General features: G+C 47.7%; 1 protein-coding gene across 1 annotated transcript in view; it reads left to right on the top strand.

Moving 5' to 3' along the window:
• Positions 1–1,302: 1,302 nt before the first annotated feature.
• The window catches only part of EFR3B (EFR3 homolog B), a 119,009-nt gene continuing 96,635 nt past the window's right edge, over positions 1,303–23,676 (top strand). The window contains exon 1 of the mRNA XM_024242804.3: positions 1,303–1,546. Coding sequence (XP_024098572.2) covers positions 1,540–1,546 — 7 coding nt within the window. The 5' untranslated portion in view covers positions 1,303–1,539. The remainder of the gene's footprint in view (positions 1,547–23,676) is intronic.

The raw sequence follows: 23,676 nt of genomic DNA, 5'->3' as shown, positions 1-23,676 counted from the left end.
AACATAAATTAACCTCTCAACGTTAAATGAAGTAAAATGAAGTTAAGTTCAGTTCTTAAGGATCTTTAAGTTCCTTTCCTCTCTAACTTCTACTAGTAGAATATTTCTACCAGTAGAAAAAACAAAACAAAACCCAAACAACTCTCAACCATGGGGCAAGAGCAACTAAGAAATCGATATTGAAAGGCCAGGAGGGGCAGGAGAAGTGGCTCAGGCCTGTAATCTCAGCACTTTGGGAGGCCGAGGCGGGCGGATCACTTGAGGTCAGGAGTTCCAGACCAGCCTGGCCAACATGGTGAAATCCCTTCTCTACCAAAAAATACAAAAATTAGCCGGGCGTGGTGGCACGCACCTGTAGTCCCAGCTACTCTGGAGCCTGAGGTGGAAGAATCGCTTGAACCCAGGAGGCGGAGGTTGCAGGGAGCCGAGATAGCGCCACTGTACTCCACCCTGGGCGAGAGTGAGACTCCGTGTCAAAAAAAAAAAAAAAAAAAAAAAAAAGACGGGAACGTGTGCCATGTAGAGAAGGCTGGATGAGAAGCCCAGGGAAGTCCTGAGCTAGCTTAGGAGAGATCTTCAGGTGTGGCCGTAGGCATGAGCCCCTGCCTCTCTGTGCCTGTTCCTCACAGGGTCAGGGCAGGTGCAGAGATGGAATTCAAGTCGGCGCTGGGGCTCAGCTGGAGAGGATCCTGGCGGCAAAGCTTGCGAATTACACATATAAATCGGGGAGAGGAAAAGCAAGCGGACTTCCTGCAGCCCTTGGGGGTTGGGAGTGGGGTGCGTTTCCTGCGTCCCTGACCCGGGAAGGACGCTGTTTGGTGATAGCAAGCACCTAGCCAGAGAGTGGCTGGGCACCTAGCCAGAGAGTAGCTGGTAGGGCGCAGCTGAGGGCTGGAGGGCTTCATCAGAGAACGGCGCTCAGCTAAGGTACCTAGCCAGGAGAGGGTGGAAGTTATTTCCCAATTCTCATCCTTGCGCCCCCTGGCTTAGCCCATGCAGCCTGGACAGAACTGGAGGAGGGGTGCACCTGCAGCTCTCAGCGCCCCGGCTGACCTCCAGGACCCCAGGTTAGAGAGAGCTTCCGAGCGCTCCAACAGGAGCAGGGAGTTGGGGTGGGTAGCTCCGCAGGTGCACGCTGCGGCCCTTAGGGCGACAGCCTCGGAAAAGGCGCATCTTCGGCTGTGGGTTTCTCGGGGGCGGGGCGCAGGGGCGGGGCGGGGCGAGGAGCTCGCAGCGGCCGCGGGTTGGCCGAGCCGGGAGGGAGGAGCATTAACATTAGCATAGCCCCCGCCCCCTGCGCGCAGCCGGGCCCAGCAACCCGAGCGGAGGCGGCCGCGGCAGCCTGGCGCTGAATGGGCTGGCGGCGCCCGGCTCCGTCCTGCCCGCGGCCGGCCCCCGCGTCTGCTCCCTCCCCGCCCGGGCCCCTGTCGGCCGCTGCCAGTCCCCGCCCCGACTGTGAATGAAAGGCGGGCGCCGCCGAGGGCTGGCTGGGAACGCCGCAGCGACGCCGGCCTCCCAGGAGGCGCGCGCCCCGCCGAGATGTACGGTAAGGAGGGCTCCGCGCCCGGGCCCGGGCCCGCGGGGGCGACTCCGCAAACTTCCCCGGCGCGGACCATTGTCCCCCTGCGCGGCCCCGGCGCGGGGCCAGGCCGCTGACCTGGTGCCCGGCGGGGCTGTTGCGGTCGCTCTGTGCGCGCGCGTCTGTGCTGCGAGGACAAAGATGCCTCGGGCCGGGGACCCTGGGGTCCTCTCCAGGCCCGGCGCGTGCCGGTGCTGGGCGGTGGTCCTTCGGGGGGCGGAGGCTCAGGGGAAAGCGGGTCTCCCGGAGCCGAGCAGACCGGGAGTGCTGGAGGAGGTGGTCGTGTGGCAGCATTTGCGGAATTAACAAAAGCGGTTTGTGCCTGGGAGTTTTCTGTGGGAAGCCGGTCCAGGGCTGAGGGAGACGCCCGCGGCCGGTCGTCTGCGCGGTTCGGAGAGGGAGGGAGGCGGCGCCGGCGGCGCAGAGGCCCGGGGAGCAGCCAGTGGCCGAGTCTCGTCTCGCCGGCCTGAATGGACTCGGCGTCTGCCTGCCCCTGCTGCCCCGCGGGATCCAGGTTTCCCAACTTCCAGATTTTCCCTCCGCAGTGATGAAGGGAGGAGACGCTGCTGAGAGGGTGCAGCACAGCCCTGACCTCTCCCCGCCTCCACCGCCATCCCCTCAACTGCCGTGCAACAGTTAGCCAGACCCTCACGATGCACGGCTCTGCTTGATCATTTGCTAGGACTCCCTCTGGTTTTGCAGGCAGTGTGGGTGAAGAAGAGAGAGCGCGTTGGGTCCCACGTTGCAGCTTTGATGAATGGAGCACTGGAGACCTAGACCAGTCTAGGAATGGACTGCATTCCTGAGCCTGCAGCCCACCAAGGGCTGTGCGTGTGTGTGTGATCCCGGTAGACATAAGTCCATGAAAACCCAGGTCTCTGGCAGCTCTTCTAGTGCCAGCAAAATAATTGGAGCTGTGCTCACCTCCCACCCCCACTGCAAGGTAGGGGCTCAGGCTGCACTTGAGGGGTCAGTGTTTGGAGAAGAGTGCGTTCCCAATTTAACCCATCACTGAGGCTGCTCGGCTGCTCGGCTTGCTCAGGCTGCACTTGAGGGGTCAGTGTTTGGAGAAGAGTGCGTTCCCAATTTAACTCATCACTGAGGCTGCTCGGCTGCTCAGCTGCCTCGCTCCGCGAACAGACTGTGAGTCACAAAGTTTGTTAGAGGCAGACGAAGCTGAGAGCCTGGTGGAAAGGCTCAGCAATTGGTGGGCCCCCCTACTGAGAGAGAGAGAGAGAGAGAGAGAGAGAGAGAGAGAGAGAGAGAGAGACTGACTCAACTTTTTCATCCGTCTCCTTCCCTGCCCAGTTGCTCAGAAATACGTTTGCATTTCTGATCCAGGGTGAGACATCAGCAGGTTCCCTCAGCAAGTACCATTTCTCTTGGACCAAGTAGGAGGAGGGGGAGGTTGGCCTGAGAGGCTGTGCTGCTGACCACTGGGGACTCTGGGGAAAGGTAAAAAGGCGGTTATGCTTTATAAGCCAGAGGTTGTGATATGTATGTATATATATATACGAGTATGTGTGTATTTTTTTACTCTCTCTGTTTTTCCCCTCTCCTTTTCTTCAGAGGTAGCAGCCTGAAGCTGCAGATCATTTGACAAAAGCATGTGACTGCAGAGGCACCTGCGGTGGGGAAGGAGTTAGGACAGGCTCATCAGAATGGGTCAGAATTAGGAACTGGGTTCTGCTGGGCTGCCTCATTGCATTTAGTCCAAGATAATTTGGTCGTTTGCCCGAGATATCTGAAGGTGGGGGTCCCAGGCTGCCTCTGTTGTATGAAGCAAGACAAGGAAGAGCTGGATAGTCAGAAATGTGAACTGGGGAGCCAAAGCATCTGGGTGCTATTTTCAGACACATCTCAGATTTTCATTTCTCTTTTATATTTTTATTTCGCCAGATGCAAACAGAGATGGTATTTACCCTGAATGATTCATAGAAAGATTGTAATGGAGGAATCCTCTGGGCAGTTGCCTGCAGCAAAGGAAAGTCACACCAAGCTTGGGTGGGAAATTACTACTGAGTTGCTGGGTGCAGAGTCTGATCTTAGGAGGTTTGGGAGGGAGCCCACTCCCCCTGGTGAGGACTCAACTGCTTGGATTTTAGTATATTCCTGACTTTCATGAAAAGAAAGGGTTCATGTGACATTTAAAATCATTTTCTCACCAGAAGTCAATAGAGTGATGAAAAAAAGTGAGTAAGCAGGTTTGGGGGCGGGGAGCATAGAATTATAGACTTCTTATAATTGCAATTTTCCTCTTGTTTTACAAGTTATTTTTCCAGGGTGACACAGTTAGATGGAACAGGGCAGAATGAAAACGGGGGCCTCCTGGCAGTGCGCTTCTCCCCCTCCCACCTCCTGGCCCCCGCCGTGTGTCCTATAAAGGCTCATTAGAAAAATACCACCAGGGGTTTTATTAACCTGATGGGCAGAGCGGCCCCCCTATGGAGCCGAAAGTCACCTAAGAGCTTTAGGTAAAGGTGTCCCTTGTCCACCCACCTTGGTGACTTGTGCCACTATAAATTTGTCTTCCCATCTGTCCAGCTCTGGAGGATCTCCATTTCCCATCCCTCCCCTTCCTCATCCTGCCTCTGCCCTCCACAGCTCAGCCTTCTACCTTCTGCTTGTGGGAGGCTGGGAACCCCATGTCTTTGCTGGACACTGTGCTATCTAGGATAGAAGGAATCCTTGTTCTGGGGTCATCCCATCTTAATCCAGGAGCCCTTTCATGGCTGGGTGACCTTAGGCAAGTGGGATTGTCACTCAGAATTAAATCCCTGTTTATAAAAGTGAAACGCATGTCTGTCTACCTTCCAGGTCTGTTGTGAGCATCACAAGAGGTTCCGAGCTCCTGAAACTGGTTGCTCAAGAGCCTGTCCTCTTTGGGCCCCCTTGGACCTGTTCCCTCCTCTCCTCTCTGCCAACTCGGGCACAGCCTGTTTGTATCACCTGCCACCCCCGCTTACACACGCACATCACCTCGACTGTGCCAGTGCCAAGCCGCTGAGCCACTTCCCTTTCTCAGACTCACCCCAGCTGTCTCCTCACCACTCAGTCATTCCTAAACCCATCACTTTCTGGAAATGGCTCTCTAAAAGGACACAGTGACTGCCCACAGTTTTGTGTGGGAATCCTATAAAGGCAGATTGACAAGGGACATGAAAAATGAAAGCATTTTTACTGGGGTGGGAAGATCATTAGCAAATTCTATGCAAAAATGGATTCCCATGAGCTTTTCTTTTTGTTAGCATTATACAGCTAAGGCTGGGTGTGGTGACTGACACCTGTTCTCCCAGCACTTTGGGAGGCCGAGGCAGGCAGATCACCTGAGGTCAGGAGGTCAAGACCAGCCTGGCCAACATGGCGAAACCCTGTCTCTACCAAAAGTACGGAAATTAGCCGGGCGTGGTGGCAGGTACCTGTAATCCCGGTTACTCGGGAGACTGAGGCAGGAGAATCACTTGAACCCGGCAAGCGGAGATTGCAGTGAGCTGAGATTGGCACCACTGCACTCCAGCTTGGGAGACTAGAGTGAGACTCCATCTCAAAAAAAAAAAAAAAAAAAAAAAAAAAATTATACAGCTAAGAGTTTCCCTGTTGCTCTCATCTGAGCTGGAGCATCCCATTTCCCTACTGAGGTGAAACAGAGCTCTGAGAAATGCCACCCTCTGAATTAGGGCAGCCAGCTAGGAGGGACATTTGGAAAGGATTTCCCCAACCACAGTCTGTGCACCCCGATCCCACTAACACCAAAGCTGCCCTAGTTCTTCCTCACCTCTGAGTGCTGCCTCATCCTCAGCAAATGCCTCTCGTTCTGCTTAGTGGTTGAGAATGCTGACTGTAAGGAAATAGCGACAGTGAACAACTTTTTGAAAATGTGCTTGGGCTGCACACGGGGGCTCACGCCTGTAATCCCAGCACTTTGGGAGGCCAGGGTGGGTGGATCCCCTGAGGTCAGGAATTTGAGACCAGCCTGGCCAATGTGGTGAAACCCCATCTCTACTAAAAACACAAAATTAGCCAGGCATGGTGGCGTGCACCTGTAATCCCAGCTACTGGTGAGGCTGAGGCAGGAGAATTGCTTGAACCTGGGAGGCAGAGGTTGCTGTGATCAGAGATAGCATCACTGCACTCCAGCCTGGGCAACAGAGCAAGACTCCATCTCAAAACAAAACAAAACAAAAAACCACACCAAAAATGTGCTTGATGGAATCCTATTTGGTGAGTGAGACTGTCACCAAAAGGTTGGAGAAACTGCAGAGCAAGGCAGGCTTCCCCTGAAGTGCAAAGTCTTACCTCTGCAGAAATCTCCATAGATGCCCTGCTCCTCCTCATGGGCGATCCCACAGCACATGTGCGCATGTGCACACACAGACACCAGCCCCCTCCCCCAGATCTTGAGGTTTCTGCAGCCCCATGATGCCAGGTATGGCCTGTGCATGTGGGAGCTGTGTGCCCTTCCCCCTCCTACCCACCACTCCAACTCCTTTATTCCCCTTAAGAAGGGGGCCAGATGAGCCTGTTTTCTCTCTTGCTGCTCACAGTTCAGTGAATACAAGTGGTCATAGTTTTTTTCTTGTACATAAATAAAAATAAAAAGGTAATATTATATTACATAAAAATCTGGAAAAGAGTGGAGAAAAAAAATCATCCACAATTCTATCCATTTAAAGCAACCTTCTATATATGACATCAATTACCGCTCTGGTTTTGTGTTCACCTCCTTCAGCCCTTTCCTTGCTATTTCTTTTTGATCCTGGCTTCAAGGAGCACCAAGAACCCCACAGCCTGGGTCTGAACCCTAGCTCCGACCCTCGGGTAATCTTGAACCTGAGCATTTCTGAGCCTCTTTCCTGCCTCTGGAAAGATGACAGCAGTGTTTATCTCATGGCAGAGATGAATTAGGATAAGAGAGAGCTGCCCCCACTTTCCCTTCCCCTTTTCTTTACTCTCTTTTCTCTGTTTCTTAATTTTTTTTATTTTTTAATTATGTATTTATTTTGAGACAGTCTCACTCTGTTGCCCAGGCTGGAGTGCAGTGGTGTGGTCTTGACTCACTGCAACCTCTGCCTCCCAGGTTCAAGCAGTTCTCATGTCTCAGCCTCCCGAGTAGCTGGGATTACAGGCGTGTGCCACCACACCTGGCTAATTTTTGTATTTTTAGTAGAGATGGGGGTTTCACCACATTGGCCAGGCTGGTCTCGAACTCCTGACCTCACACTGATAGGCTCACCTTGGCCTCCCAAAGTGCTGGGATTACAGGTGTGAGCCACCATGCCTGGCCCTTAATTTTTCTTTTAAAGACAAAAATAAAACAAATAAAAATTTATGTTCCATAAGATTAAGAACAGTACTGTGATACCGTTCCTTGTATCAAACAAAGGAAAAATATAAAAAATCATCTAATCCCGCTAGAAAATCTAGAAAATACAGTAAACTATAAACAACATAACATTTACTGTTCTAATATCTTTCTTTCCATGTGTTTGTTTAGGTGGTTGGAACCTTTTATTTATTTTAGACACAGGATCTCACTCTCCCCCAGGCTGGAGTGCAGTGACACTATCATGGCTTCCTGTAGCCTCAACGTCCTGAGCTTAAGTGATCCTCCTGCTTCAGCCTCCTGAGTAGCTGGGACTACAGGCATGTGCAACCATGCCCAGCTAATTTTTTGTTTTTTGTAGAGATGGGGTCCCGCTATATTGCCTAGGCTGGTCTTGATCTCCTGGCCTTAAGCGATTCTCCCACCTCAGCCTCCCAAAGTGCTGGGATTACAGGCATGAACTACCACAGCTGGCCTGGAATCATTCATTTTATATCATTTTATATCCTTTTTTTTTTTTAATTAGCACTAGACTATAAGCATGCCCCACAAGTTAGTAAACTCCTTGGCTATCATTTTTAATGTCTATGTAACGGTGCACTGAAAGGATGTATAATTTTCTTTCTGTACATTTAGGGGTGTTTCTGAATTACAGCCCCTGGAGAAGTACTTGGTACTCAAAGCTTTCTGTGAACTTCGGAATTTTTCCCTAGACTGTAGCCCTTCAAATGGATTGGTCAAGGTATATAAACATTTTAAGACTTGTGGGTGGCAAGCCACCCAGGTGCCGAGGGCACGAGCTGTTCCAGTATAATACAATATATAAAATAACAAGAGTTACACTAGATATAGATCATAGATATGATTATATGTGATTATCATTACTCATTAGTTTGTAGCAATTACTCTCTATTCCAATATTATAATAATCCTTGCTCTACAATCATAACCTAGGAAAAGCCAGGCATTCGGGGCCACTACCGGTCTCCACGTCTTGGTGGTAGTGGTCCCCTGGGCCCAGCTGTCTTTTCTTTTATCTCTGTCTTGTGTCTTTATTTCTACAATCTCTCATCTCCGCACATGGGGAGAAAAACCCACCGACCCTGTGGGGCTGCTCCCTACAAAGACTAGTTACATATTGTCCAATTGTTTTCAGTTTGTATCCATTATACTCCTACTAGTGGAATTTTTCCCTAGACTGTAGCCCTTCAAATGGATTGGTCAAGGTATATAAACATTTTAAGACTAGTTACATATTGTCCAATTGCTTTCAGTTTGTATCCATTATACTCCTACTAGCAGTTATAAAATCACCTATCTCCCTATACTCTCGAGAGTGTTCAATATTAAGATTTTTCCCCTAGTACTTGCTAATTTGATAGAAAATGTATATCACTTTAACTTACATTCTTTATTATTAGTGAAACACTTCTTTGTCTTCTAACTATTCGCGTGTTAGTAAATCGTCATGGGAGTATGAGTTATTAACTACTTGCCTGTCTTTTGCTGTCTGCTCTATGTTTGGAAGGGATATAGACTAGGGATATAAGCTATCAAGTATTTATGGAGTAGCAGCTATGTATGATGCTAGAGAGGCCATCATGAGGGATAGAAGAATATATAAAAGTAGTTTCTGTCAAGAACATTAGAATTTAACTGGGCAAACAAGTTATAAAACATGCAAACAATTAAATGATATAAAGTTCAGTAAAGTTGCACTGTTTTGCGAGGTGGAATGGAGTTACTCATCAGATGTTCAACCAGCAATATCTTGAAGTGGAAGAGAGCAGTGCGAGGTGGAGTCATCTGGGCAGGCTTCAGAAACAACAGCCCTTTTTCTTCTACCGAGGGGCAGAGGAGAAGGGAGGCGGGTGTGGCTGGTGGAGGCACCAATGTGAGGAAGTGTGCGTGGAGGTGGGGATGGGGAAGACCTGTCCAGGGAGAGTCAGGGGGGCTGCCTGGGTTTGAGCAGAGTTTAAGTGGAGAATTATGTGATAGATAAGGAGATAGGCTGGTCGCGGTGGCTCACGCCTGCAATCTCAGCACTTTGGGAGGCCGAGGTGGGTGGATCACCTGAGGTCAGGAGTTCGAGTCCAGCCTAACCAACATTGTGAAACGACATCTCTACTAAAAAAAAAAAAAAAAAAAATAGAAAATTAGCCAGGGGTGGTGGTGCATGCCTATAATCCCAGCTACTTGGGAGGCTGAGGTAGGAGAATCACTTCAACCCTGGAGGTGGAGGTTGCTGTGAGCGGAGATCGTGCCATTGCACTCCAGCCTGGGCAACAAGAGTGAAACTCCATCTGAAAAAAAAAAAAAAAAAATAGATAAGGAGATAATGTCAAGATAAGGAGTTTTCACTCATTCCTGTGAGCAGGGGGAGCCATTGATGGTTTGAAACTGTCAAAGGTCTGATTTGCTCAAGTGATGTGAAGTGAAATCAAGCTGGGGGCAGCTGTGCAGGGTGGTGGGAGGTGATGTGAAAATGAAGAGAAGCAGAGGAGGAGACAGTTGTTGCAGCCACAGGTGGTGGCCTAAGGAACAAGAAAGCTTTGGACCACAAGTTTCTGTGCATATGCAAAGGATGTTGGCTCCTTTTTAAAAAAAGCTCTGTGTGGGGGTGCAGGGGTAAGGGTGAGGATAAGGTGAATTGAAATTTAAAAAAATTTTTTTCCATGGTACATAAAATGGGGGTTATATAAGAAGTTATTTTTAAAAAGTTGATTTTAAAATAGAAAATAAATTACCTAGAGCTATACATTTATTCTAAAGAAGATTTGAGGCATATGTTTTACACGCACACATGACAATACATAAAGAGATCAAACCAAAGAAAATCTTAGACACAAAAAAGCCAGGAATACAGTTATTTCAGAGAAAAAAATGCATATAAGCAGGCCATGTTGCAAATTCCATTTTGAGCTTACTGTAGGCCACAATTAAGAGGGGGGAAGTCATTTACAAGATTCATTAGCATTGTAAAATTAATGAGATTGCCTAGGACGAATACAGCTTTTGTGGGATGCTGAGATTTGAGAGGAATTCATCCTAGAAGAGGAGATACTTCCTAAACCTTGGTCTAAATTAGATATTTCTTTTGAAAATATAGTCACCTTAATCTGCTCTTTATCTGTTTGCATGGTACTAAGATTGGTCCAAATGCGAGTTTGTGGAGAGGTTGAGTGACTGATTCCCCTCGGTGAAATTGCCACTGGCCCTGCTCTCAGCTGCCTCCTGGTTTGCTCACGGAGGCTCCAGCCCCTTTGCAGTTGTGGATATGATTTCTCTTTTTTTTCTTCTTTTTTTTGAGACCGAGTCTCACTCTGTTGCCCAGGCTGGAGTGCAGTGGCATGATCTCAGCTCACTGCAACCTCCACCTCCTGGGTTCAAGCGATTCTCATGCCTCAGCCTCCCGAGTAGCTAGGACTACAGGCATGAGCCACCATGCCTGGCTAATTTTTTTGTATTTTTAGTAGAGATGGGGTTTCACCCTGTTGGCCAGGCGGGTCTCGACCTCCTGACCTCAGGTCATCCACCCGCCTCAGCCTCCCAAAGTGCTGGGATTACAGGAGTGAGCCACCACGCCCAGCCTGATTTCTCTTTTGATGGATGATGTGATCTTCTGAGATCTTTCACTGAGAAGCTGTTCTTGCTTTCAGCATCTCAGGAGGCCATCTGGTCACACTCCTTTGCGTACCATATTTTAATTCACCGCATGGCTATTCATCACTAATATTTCTCTTGTTTGTTTTCCCCAGTAAACTGTAAGCTCCATGAAAGCAGAGAACACATTTCTCTTTTGTGTGTGTGTGTGTGTTTTTTTTTTCAGACACAGCCTTGCTGTGTCGCCCAGGCTGGAACGCAGTGGCGCAATCTCAGCTCACTGCAACCTCCGCTTCCTGGGTTCAAGTGATTCTCCTGCCTCAGCCTTCTGAGTAGCTGGGATTGCAGGTGTGCACCACCACACCTGCCTGGCTAGTTTTTGTATTTTTAGTGGAGACAGGGTTTCACCATGTTGGCCAGGCTGGTCTCAATCTCCTGACCTCAGGTGATCCGCCCACCTCGGCCTCCCAAAGTGCTGGGATTGGCTGGGCTCGGTGGTTGACTCCTGTAATCCCAGCCCTTTGGGAGGCTGAGGTGGGTGGATCACCTGAGGTCAGGAGTTCAGGACCAACCTGGCCAAAATGGTGAAACCCAGTCTCCACTAAAAATAGAAAAATTAGCTGAGCCTGGTGGCACATGCCTGTAATCCCAGCTAATCAGGAGGCTGAGGCAGGAGAATCACCTGAACCCAGGAGGCGGAGGTTGCAGTAAGCCAAGATCACACCATTGGGCTCCAGCCTGGGCAACAAGAGTGAAACTTAGTCTCAAAAAATATAAATAAATAAATAAATAAATAAATAAAGTGCTGGGGTTACAGGCATGAGCCACTGTGCCTGGCAGAAAACGCATTTCTCATGTTCTCTACTGCATCTTTAGGGCACAGAACACTGCCCGGTCCTCAAAAACCATGTTGAATGAATGCATTCTGAGGCATCATCTTTTTCATTTGCTTCTTTGTAACTTCTTACTCACTCTGTGTATTTCAGCCTCAGGTGGGTTCTGAGTAACAACACAGTTACTGTTAATGTGGCTTCCATTAATTGGGCACCACTATGCGCCAGGCAGAATTCTTTTTTTTTTTTTTTTTTTGAGATGGAGTCTCGCTCTGTCGCCCAGGCTGGAGTGCAGTGGCACAATCTCTGCTCACCGCAACCTCTGCCTCCTGGGTTCAAGCAATTCTCCTGCCTCAGCCTCCTGAGTAGCTGGGATTAACAGGTGTGTGCCACCATGCCCAGCTAATGTTTTTGTATTTTTAGTTGAGACGGGGTTTAACCATGTTGGTCAGGCTGATCTTGACCTCCTGACCTCGTGATCTGCCCGCCTTGGCCTCCCAAAGTGCTGGGATTACAGGCATGAGCCACTTTGCCAGCCTGTGCCGGGCAGAATTCTAAGCACTTTTTTTATGGGGATAAATTTGTCTGTACTAAGCAGTTTTTATGTCTTATATAATCTTCCCCCAACTCCATGATGAAGGATTAGTATTCCCATTTTAGAAATGAGAAAACTGAGGCATTGAGAGGTTTAATAACTTCTCCAAGGCCACGCAGTTATGTGAAAAGTCTGGGATTTGAACCTCAGCATTCCAGCTCCAGAGTGTGGACTCAGCCTCCTATCACACTGTCCCTAGAACATTCTGAATAGTCCAGAGAATACAGGTCTTTCCTCTGTGGAGCTCACTGTACTTCAGACTCATGTGTTATTAATAATTTGGGAAGGGCAAGAGAATGTAAGAGGCAGGGCTGAAGGTCCCAGGCCAGTCAACAGCGAGGCTGGGAGCTCTCACTTCTGGATCACTTCTCTCACTTCTCACTCTTGGCACCTTTCCCACCTCCCTTAGCTTTGCTTTGTCAAGAGAAAGAAAGGCCCCAGGAAGAGCTTTGGGGACCACAATGAGGATAGGTCCTGAGAGACAGGCCAGAGAGTAGGCTGAGGAGGGCGGAAGACAATACAAGCACCGACAATGGCCTGGAAAAAAAGCATAGGCGTGCCTTTCAGAGACAGGCAGACTACAGAGTGGGGTGTCACCACCAAGGCTGGGTCACACACACATCTGGATGGGCAGTGTTCTTAGAGATGGGTTCTGTGGTCAGTCAGTGCTTGGCCTGGAGAAGGGCAGAAACCAGGAACCTGGCATTGCAGGAGAGCTTCTCCTCTTCTGATGGTTTGGGTGTGAACTAAAACTCGTTCCCTGGCCGGGCGCGGTGGCTCACACCTGCAATCCGAGCATTTTGGGAGGCTGAGGTGGGCGGATCACGAGGTCAAGAGATTGAGACCATCCTGGCCAACATGATGAAACCCCATCTCTACTGAAATACAAAAATTAGCTGGGCATGGCGGCGTGTGCCTGTAGTCCCAGCTACTCAGGAGGCTGAGGCAGGAGAATCGCTTGAATCTGGGAGGCAGAGGTTGCAGTGAGCTGAGATTGCACACTGCACTCCAGCCTGGTGACAGAGCGAGACTCTGTCTCAAAAAAAACCAAACACACACACACATACACACACACAAACAAAAAATTGCTTCCCTACATCTTCAGGTCTAAGCAGCAATTGGTGCTTCTAAGAGGTGGAGCTGGGACCGGGCTGTGTAGTGCAGGCCCAGTCCTGCACAGATCCCTTATCCCTAGACAGCAAAGCTGTGCAGTCCATGGGTTAGGCTGGAATTGATGGACACATGGTGGTCCAAGTCCCAGATGACCATCTTCCAGCCAGAGGGCCCTGGACATTTGGTTCATCTTTCTCTGAGCTCATTCCTCCCCCTGGAGAAGTGGGATAATTAGTCTGTCTCACTCGTGGGGGTGTATGAGGGGGGTCAAATGAGATAATGTCTATGTACATGGACTTATATTGCAGAACACTATACCTGTGAAAGGTGATATTATTACCACGCAAGTAATTCTTTTTTTTTTGGAGATGGAGTCTCCCTCTGCTGGAGTACAGTGGCGTGATCTCGCCTCACTACAACCTCTGCCTCCCGGGTTCAAGCAATTCTCCTGCCCCAGCCTCCCAAGTAGCTGGGATTACAGGCAGCTACCACCACTCCCGGCTAATTTTTTGTATCTTTAGTAGAGATGGGGTTTCGCCATGTTGGCCAGGCTGGCCTTGAACGCCTGATCTCAGGTGATCCGCCTGCCAAAGTGTTGGGATTACAGGCATGAGCTACCACACCTGACCCATGCAAATAATTTTTATGGATGCTTCTGAAATATAGCCATACCCTTTCCAGAAAGTGACAATCCCTGCATACAAGGATGAGTGTGTCATATATAGGCTGTATTTGTTAATAAAAATCCTTAGAAGGGTCTGGGTAGTAAGAACATAGAAACAGGGCTCCTGCGATACTGAGAAGCCTGCCTCAGTGCTGTCTGTCCACCCTGAGAGGGGACAACCATGAACTGATCACCTTGAACACTTCCTTGTCCTCTAGAGGGCTGCCCACAGGTCAGCAGTCCATGACTGTGTGCCTCTCATCTCTGCACTGGAAAGATAAGAACATCTCTTAAATCACAAAGAGGACAGAGGTGACATCTTTATCTAAATCCTTATGCAATTCTAAATTCGTATGCATGACTAAAATTTTGCAATGTTTATTCCATGCCATTCTATTCATTATCTCAATTCAGAAGAACTCTTTGGAGGTAGATGTCATCATCATTTCTGTGGTTGGGTGGAGAATGCTGAGATTCAGGAGTTCAATAACTTGCCCAATGTCATGCAGCTGGTTCAAGTCTGTTCATTCCATTGCCTCCTAAGCAAGCATTCACAGAGCTTCATGTGACATTAAAACACCACTGTGTGCCTGATGGCAGCTGCACATGTCTTATGCCAAACAGCAAATTTCACTATTAGAGAACTCCAAATTGAATATTTTCATAGATTTTACATAGTTAACTTATGGCCTTACATCTAGGACTTGGGTTATATGAGTCCCTCACTGGGGACCCATAGGGACTTTACATCTTGGTACTCTATAGTATGTCCTTTATCCTGACCGAGTGGTTTGGCTATAAATCTGAGAATTAGGATTCCTGGATTCAAATGCTAACTGTCTTATTACCGTGCAGAAGAACCCAGATAAACTCAAGCATTCAGAAGCCAGGAGTCTTGAATCTTAGCTTGGCAGAGCTCCCATCCCACCCTTGTTGTAGCTATTCATAAAGACTTCTTTCCATATCCCCACTTTCCTTTTAGCTGGAGAAAAAGAAATACTGTTTGTACGTCGCATGAACAATAATCCCTAAATTACGAGAACATTTATAAAGACCTTGCCTGAAGATCTCATAGAAAGGAACAACTTACAATGAAGGGATGCATTCCTAGCACCTTATAGCTGCTCACAGTGTGTGCAGGAGGGATGCTTCTAGAGCAGAAGCATACAGGGTGGATGCTGGGAAAATGCAGAGCTCTGCAGGCTCCCTGCAGGTCTCCTCTACTGTATCTTAGAGTTTACTGTTGTCATTTATTTCTTTACACAACAGATCTGTGAACCTCTTGAGGACACTATCTTAATCAGCTTTGTTTTTCTAGCATCTAACAGGGAACTTTGGTATGTAGTAGTAAGAGTCCAAATGTTTGCATCTGACTATAAAATAATGATACATATCATCCATTCATCTACACCTACATAGCAGCCGGTGTTTCCAGGGTATCAATGAGCATGGGCTGAGGATTTCTCTAAGGTCAGAGAGAGTCCTGTAGTGACAGCAATAATATTTTGTCATCTCAACGTGTCTTTTCATGGATTTTTGTTCGAAATAAATAAAGAATATATTAGAATACAGCCGTTTGATTTTTTCCTCCACACTTGGAGGCATTAGTTGTGGACGCAGCCCCTTGGCCTTCCTGCTGAAACGGTTAAGGCCGTTAGAAGGACTTCACATGTATTTCCTCCTTGGTTTGTGGCACTCAGGATAAATGTCACAGTCTTTTCTTCTGAAAGGAAGGTCATTTAATGGTATAATTATGGATAAGTCTCTATTTTGATTTCCATTCATATTACTTGTGCTTTTTTTTTTTTTTTTTTTTTAACAAAACAAGGATGATGAAAAGGCCCTTTGAGGCAAAGGCAATAAATGTCTGTATCTCGTTGCCTGGAAGCAGCCAGCTGGAGTGTTCCTGATAAACCACTAAGCAGCCTTGTGCACCTTCAGCTTGTGTGCAGTAGCAGGTCTTCAGGTCACATACAGACAAAGGAGAAGAGGGAAAAACAGCAGGGTCTTCCCATTGCTGTCATCCAGCTCCTAAAAGTGCCTGATCCTACAGGCAGGCCTGGGCCCAGCAGCTGGCAAATACAGTAAGCACGTCTGACCATCCAAAAGCTTTTCCACAGGGCTGCTCAAAACGTCCTCTCCCCCAGACAGCACTCTCAGAGAGCAGGCTGAGTGTTCTGGAGAGGCGTGGGTGGCACTGGGAGGCACCAGCACTGTCCTTCTATTTTATCAAGGACATTTCTGGACAAGGGGAAGAGTTGGCCATTAGAGCTGATTGCTGTGTAATTTGGGCAAGATTCTCAACCTCTCTCAGCTTCAGTTTCACCATCCGTAAACTGGGAGAGCTGGAATGAATGGGCTGGAAGGGTTTTCCAGGTCTTCTGTCCTGCAGCTGAGGCACCCGGGGCTGGTGGTACAGCCAGAGTAGGAGTTTTCAGAAGATCCCAGAGGGAATGTAGGTGCTGCCATCTCAGGTTCTTTATGTAACCTGGCTATGTGTAAATTTCCTCATTGGTAAGACAGGGATAATTCTCCCTTTGTGAATTCAGTGTCTGTTGTAGGGGCACTGTCTAATGGCATGACCCCCACTGGGATAGGGGTAGGTAGGAGCCATGTCCCTTTCAAGTGCTGGTGCTACAATTCTTGCTTTGCATGCATTCTGGTTTCACAAAACTTCTGCGTGCTGGGTATGCCTTTCCCTGCTTCCTCTGCCATTTTCAGATAAGTTAAATGCCTTGTGCAAGTCACCCAGCTTGTTAAGTGGCATGGCTAACAAAAAAAAAAAAAAAAAAAGAGGTCTGTTTTATTCCAACGTTCTTCTCTTATATCCCACATAGATTCTTATTGAAAACACCATTATCAGGCTGAGCATGGTGGCTCACGCCTGTAATCCCAGCACTTTGGGAGGCTGAGGTGGGTGTATCACCTGAGGTCGGGAGTTCGAGACCAGCCTGACCAACATGGAGAAACCCATCTCTACTAAAAATCCAAAAACTAGCTGGGCACGGTGGCACATGCCTGTAATCCCAGCTGCTTGGGAGGCTGAGGCAGGAGAATCGCTTGAACCCGGGAGGCGGAGGTTGTAGTAAGCCTAGATTGCACCATTATTGCACTCCATCCTGAGTAACAAGAGCAAAACTCCGTCAAAAAAAAAAAAAAAAAAAAAAAAAGAAAGACCATTATCAATTAAGCTACAGTAAAATTAAAAACTTCTGTGCATCAAATGATGCTTTTCAACAGTGAAAAGGCAACCTACAGAATGGGAGAAAATATTTACAAATAATATCCTGGATAATAGGTTAACCTCCAGAATGTATAAAGAACACCTATAACTCAACAAAAACAAGCAACTTTGATTAAAAATGGGCAAAGGATTTGACTAGACATTTCTTCAAAAAAGATATATAGCTGACATGGTGACATGTGCCTGTAGTCCCAGCTACTCCAGATGCTGAGGCGGGATGATCACTGGAGCCCAGGAGTTCTGGGCTGTAGTCCACTATGCCAGTCTGGTGTCTGCATTAAGTTTGGCATCAATATGGTAACCTCCAGAGAGCAGGGGACCACCAGGTTACCTAAGGAGGAGTGAGCCAGCCCAGGTTGAAAATGCAACAGTCCAAAACTCTCATGCTGATTAGTAGTGAGATTGAGCCTGTGAATAGCCACTGCACTCTAGCCTGAGCAACATCGTGAGACCCTGTCTCTTTTAAAAAAGAAGTGGCCAAGAAGCATATGAAAAGATGCTCAACATCACTCATCATTAGGGAAATAGGAATCAAAACCACAGTGAAATACTACTTCACACCATTAGGATGGCTATTATCAAAAAAAGCAGAAAATAAGCAAGTGTTGGCCAGGCGCGGTTGCTCATGCCTATAATCCCAGCACTTTGAGAGGCCAAGGCAGGCAGATCACCTGAGATCAGAAGTTCGAGACCAGCCTGGCCAACATGATAAAACCTTGTCTCTTCTAAAAATATAAAAATAAGCCAGGCATGGTGGCGAGTGCCTGTAGTTCCAGCTACTCAGGAGGGTGAGGCACAATAATTGCTTGAACCCTGGGCGGGGAGCTTGCAGTGAGCCGAGATCACGCCACTGCACTCCAGCCTGGGAGACAGAGCGAGACTCTGTCTCCAAAAAAAAAAAAAAAAAAACAATAACCAAGTGTTGGTGAGGATGTGGAGAAACTGGAACCATCATTGTGTACGGCTAGTGGGAAAAAATTGTGCAGCCACTATGGGAAAACAGTGTGGTGACTCCTCAAAGAGTGAAAAATAGAATTACCGTATGATCCAGCAATCCCACTAATAGACATAAACCCCAAAGAAATGAAGGCAGACTTAAGACATCTATACACCCACGTTCACAGCAGCATTATTCACAATGGCCTAACCATAGAAGCAGCCCAAGTGTCCATCGACAGACGAATGGATAAACAAAATGCAATATCTGTGTATGATGGAATATTATTCAGTGTTGATTTTTGTTTGTTTGTTTGTTTTTGTTTTTGAGATAGAGTCTCGCTCTGTCTCCCAGGCTGGAGTGCAATGGCGTGATCTCGGCTCACTGCAGCCTCCACATCCTGGCGCCAAGCCATTCTCTTGCCTCAGCCTCCCGAATAGGTGGGATTACAGCATGCTAATAAGAGATGGGGTTTCACCATGTTGGTCAGGCTGGTCTCGATCTCCTGACCTCAGGTGATCCACCTGCCTGGGCTTCCCAAAGTGCTGGGAGTACAGGCATGAACCACCACACCCGGCGAATATTCAGTCTTAAAAAAGAAGAAAATCTTGACACATAGTACAACGTGGATGAACCTTGAGGATATTATGGTAATGGAAATAAGCCAGTCACACAAGGACAAGTAGTATATGATTCCAGTAGTATGAGGAAGCTACAGTAGTCAAATTCATAGAGACAGAAAGTAGAATAGAGATTACCAGGGACTGGGGGGGGGGGGGGTGCGGAGATTTCGGAATTGTTACTGGGTAGAGTTTCAGTTTTGCAAGATAAAAAGAATTTTGGAGATAGATGATGATGATGGTTGCACAACAGTGTGAATGGACTTCATGCTGCTGAACTGCATTTAAAAATGGCTAAAATGCCGGGCGTGGTGGCACATTCCTGTAATCCCAGCTACTTGGGAGGCTGAGGGAGGAGAACTGCTTGAACCCAGGAGGCGGAGGTTGTGGTGAGCCAAGATCGCGTCATTGCACTCCAGCCTGGGCAACAAGAGCGAAACTCTGTCTCAAAAAAAAAAAAAAAAAAAAGAGTAATATGGGCCAGGTGCAGCGGCTTAGGCCTGTAATCTAATCCCAGCATTTTGGGAGGCCGAGATGGGCAGATCACGAGGTCAGGAATTCGAGGCCAGCCTGGCCAACATGGTGAAACCCCATCTCTACTAAAAATACAAAAATTAGCCAGGTGTGGTGGCGCGGCCTGTAGTCCCAGCTACTCGGGAGGCTGAGGCAGGAGAATCACTTGAACCTGGGAGGCGGAGGTTGCAGTGAGCTGAGATCACGCCATTGCACTCCAGCCTGGGTGACAGAGCAAGACTCCGTCTCAAAAAAAAAAAAAAAAAAAAAGGCTAAAATGGCGAATTGAATATTATATATATTTTACCATAATTTTTAAAAAAAGTTTTCATACACATGTTATCAGAGTTGATCATACCCTCTGCCAATAGCATGAATCAGACCACGTCGATGGCTTTGTGTTAGTCACCTTATTGATCAGGGGTGTCTATAAAAGGAGACTTAGAAACTGGCATCTTCATATTTTTTGGATCTCTGGAAAACTCTTCCAACTCAAATTAAGAATATCATTAAAGTGCCATTTTTTTTTTCAGGAAAGAAAGTTTGGATAAAATTAAGAGAATGTCTGCTACTGTGTTTTGTGAAAGTGGCTGGAGGGATGATTATAAAAATTGGAGTACCTGTTAGGGGTGGTCTGAGTTAATGGCAAATGGGATATTCACCTTGGGGAGGGGGCAATATCAAAAAACTAGCTACTGTCGGCCGGGCACGGTGGCTCATGCCTGTAATCCCAGTACTTTGGGAGGCCAAGGCGGGTGGATCACGAGGTCAGGAGATCGAGACCATCATGGCTAACACAGCAAAACCCCGTCTCTACTAAAAATACAAAAAAAATAGCCGGGCGTGGTGGCGGGTGCCTGTAGTCCCAGCTACTCAGGAGGCTGAGGCAGGAGAATGGCGTGAACCCTGGAGACGGAGCTTGCAGTGAGCCGAGATCGCCCCACTGCACTCCAGCCTGGGCGACACAACGAGACTCCGAATCAAAAAACAAACAACAACAACAACAACAACAACAAAAACCAAAAAACTAGCCACTGTCCTGAGTGACAAAACCGAGGTACTGCGAGAGGCCCATATGACTGCCAATGGAGAGAACAGAGCCAGACATATTCCACAGAAGAGAATAAATGTGAATTTCAATGTTGACTCCAACTCAGCCACAGGAGTTGGCACCTTGAATTGGAGGGTTTTTTTTGTTTTTTTTTTTGAGACAGTCTCACTTTGTCGCCCAGGCTGGAATGCAGTGGTGCAATCTTGGCTCACTGCAACCTCTGCCTCCTGGGTTCAAGTGATTCTCATCCCTCAGCCTCTGGAGTAGCTCCGTGTGCCACCACGTCCAGCTAATTTCTGTTTTTTTGGTAGAGACGGGGTTTCACCATGTTGGCCAGGCTGGTCTTGAATTCCTGAGCTCGAGTGATCCCCCTGCCTCGGCCTCCCACAGTGCTGGGATTACAGGCGGGATGCACTGTGCCCAACTTGGAGGTTGATTTTTGATCGAGCTGCTTCTCACACGGGCAACATAGATAGCTTACTCAGAAGTGAACACCAATAAGTTTTATTTACTTTTTTTTTTCTGAGATGGAGTCTCCCTCTGTTGCCCAGGCTGGAGTGCTGTGGCGTGATCTCGGCTCACTGCAGCCTCCACCTCCCAGGTTCAAGTGATTCTCCTGTGTCAGCCTCCTGAGCAGCTGGGATTACAGGCGTGTGCCACCACGCCCGGCTAGTTCTTTTGTATTTTTAGTAGAGACGGGATTTCACCATGTTGGCCAGGCTAGTCTCAAACTCCTGACCTCAGGTGATCCACCCGCTTTGGCCTCCCAAAGTGCTGGGGTTATAGGTGTGAGCCACCCTGCCTGGTCTACTTATTTAAAAACAAAAACAAAAAAAACTAATGCCACACCAGGGAGCCAGCCTGTAATTGTGGATGTACTGGCCCTGAAAGAAACCCACTAGAACACTAACAGTGGTTATTTCTAGGTGGAAGGATCATGGATAATTTAAATTTTCTTTTAATTTATTTTTATTTTTATTTTTTTTTACTGCTCCTTGAGGAGCAGGGCCACCTCATAGGCAGTGTACGCAATGGTTTCAATTTTCTTTTAAAACATTTTGTATTTTCTACACTTAGTGTAGTGAGTGCATATTTTTAATTTTTAATTTTTTTCCCTATAACTTGATGCTCAGAAGTGAGCATGTATTTTTAATGGCAGAACGTAAATATAATTAAAAGTGTTCTTCATCACCAGAGGCCTTGTGGATAACTGTCTAGACTCTTCTAATTACGTTTCAGAAATGATTATGTAAGAATACATGCAGAAACAAATCTATGATAATAGAAATCAGATAGTTGGGCCAGTGGGTTGACTGGAAAGGGGGACTTTGTGAGGGGATTAGCAATGTCCTACCTCTTGTTTGGGTGATGGTTACACAAGTGTAAAAGCAGTTGTCAAAACTCAAGGTACTGAATGCTTAAATGTGTGCATCTTACTGTATGTTAATTATACTGCAGTAAAACAGTAGGAAACCCTGGAAGAGAAGAAAACATCCGTGCAAACAATCCCAGGGCTGTTTTGCAGTGCTGGCAGTGGGTATACTAGGAGACGGACAGTCAAGGGCCTGTGCCAGCCCGCACCAGGGCTCTTACCAGCAGCCTAGCACCAGTGAAAGGGCTCATTGAGAACTGCTGGTCGGGGCTGCAGGCTACAAGACAACTTACGTGCCGAGTAGCAAGCAGAGGAAGCTGACCCGGGAAGTCCATCCCATTGGCAGCTGGGAGGCTGATGGTGCCGGCAGGGCAGTTGGGGGAGGCCCATACAGCAGGGCCATCTGAGTGTAAGGCCTGCCTTTTGGGCACTGCCATTGGCGTTGCTGACTCTCAGGGGACCTTCAATGACAAAACAAAGCCTGACTCTCCTAGGCCTCCGGCACTGTCTCAGCACAATCACAGACATGGCTGAGCAGGGCTGGGTATGAAGGATTGATTTTTCTTTTTTCTTTTTTTTTTTTTGAGACAAGTCTCGCTCTGTCGCCCAGGCTAGCATGTAGTGGTGCGACCTCGGCTCACTGCAACCTCCACCTCCCATGTTCAAGCGATTCTCCTGCCTCAGCCTCCCGAGTAGTTGGGATTACAGGTGCCCCCCAACCTGCCCCACCCACCACCCCCTGCTAATTTTTTTGTATTTTTAGTAGAAACGGGGTTTCACCATGTTGGCCAGGCTGGTTTTGAACTCCTGACCTCAAGTGATCTGCCTGCCTCAGCCTCCCGAAGTGCTGGGATTACAGGCGTGAGCCACTGTGCCTGGCCGAAGGATTGATTTTTCCATTTCCTCCTTGGGGCTTTTGTGACCTCACAGCCCACAGTAATGTCATTCTCCTAAGAACACAGAGGCTTTAATGACCTTATTTTTCACCTGTTCCTTAATAATGTGCTGGCTTGTGACATCTCTGTATAAGGACCTATACTCCCTGGCTAGGAATGGTATGTTTTTTTCCTAATGGCACACTGAAATGGATTAATCTCAGTGTGTCCTTTGCAGGCCAGGGGTTAAGTGTGAAGACCCTGCAGTCGGACAGCCCTGGGTTTGAATCCAGCTACCCCATTTAGCAGTTAATGTGACTTTGGAAGTGTTACTTAACTGCCCTAAGCCTCATTTTCCTCATCTGTAAGATGGAGATGATAGACCCCACCTCAGTGTTGTTGGGAGGGTCAAGTAAAAATGCATTCAAACCTCCTAACGGTCCCTGACCAATTGTGAGAGCTTCATAGATGTTAGCTGAGGCTGATGTTAATTACAGAGCTTGTAATACATATTTTACCATCAACCGATCCTTTTGATGACAGTGTGGCAGTAACAGGGTCACCCTCTCCAGAGGCCTGAGGGTCTGCATTGGAGGAAGGGTTCTCCACTCCTCATTTAGAGCTTTTCAGGAGCTGTCTCTTTCCAGCTGTGTTCTCACTCCATCTGCTCCTGGCTTCTTGCGATGGGCAGAATCTGCTTGAGGGACTTCCTACCTCGTGCAGGTGTTCCCAGAAGGCCCATGTGCAGTAGAGCTGCTTCATTAAAAATGGGTCTTGGCTCTGCTTGGCCTGCTGCTTACTTGGCATTTTTAATAGGGCTCAACCTAGTACTTGTTTTGCATTTTTGCAGAATTCTGGTGCTTGCTTCTGATTCTGTTTTGCATTTCAAAAGTGTTGCTTCTGAAATTTCTCTTTGGCACTGTGATCACCCTGGCCCTGGCTCTACGCTTCGGAGGCTCTGGGCATGGCGCCTGTCTTGTGTTCTGGCACTGCGTGCATGCTGCAACAGTCTCTCTGATGATATATTTGGGCATTTGAATGATTGATCTTGGATCTTTAGCTTTTCAGAATCTGCGTCTTAAATCTGTGAGTTCGTCTGTATATTTAAAGCACTTACTCTTGATCTCAATCAGTTTGGCTCCATAACAATAAAGCTTCCTCTGTTTCTATATTTGATACTGTGTGTTCATTTAGAAAGCTGAAGGTGAGTAACCCTGCTTTTTATAGGCTGCCTGCTGACCACAATAGGAAACTGGGCATATTTTGGGAAAGGGGAAAGCATAAATTGTTGTAAAGCCCAAATCCTGATTTCTAACACTATTGTTTTCATGTGATAGATTCTACTCGCTATGAT

Source organism: Pongo abelii, chromosome 12 (assembly GCF_028885655.2).
Source record: "Pongo abelii isolate AG06213 chromosome 12, NHGRI_mPonAbe1-v2.0_pri, whole genome shotgun sequence".
NCBI classification, from domain to species: Eukaryota; Metazoa; Chordata; class Mammalia; order Primates; family Hominidae; genus Pongo; species Pongo abelii.
This window is presented reverse-complemented; position numbering and strand designations above follow the sequence as displayed.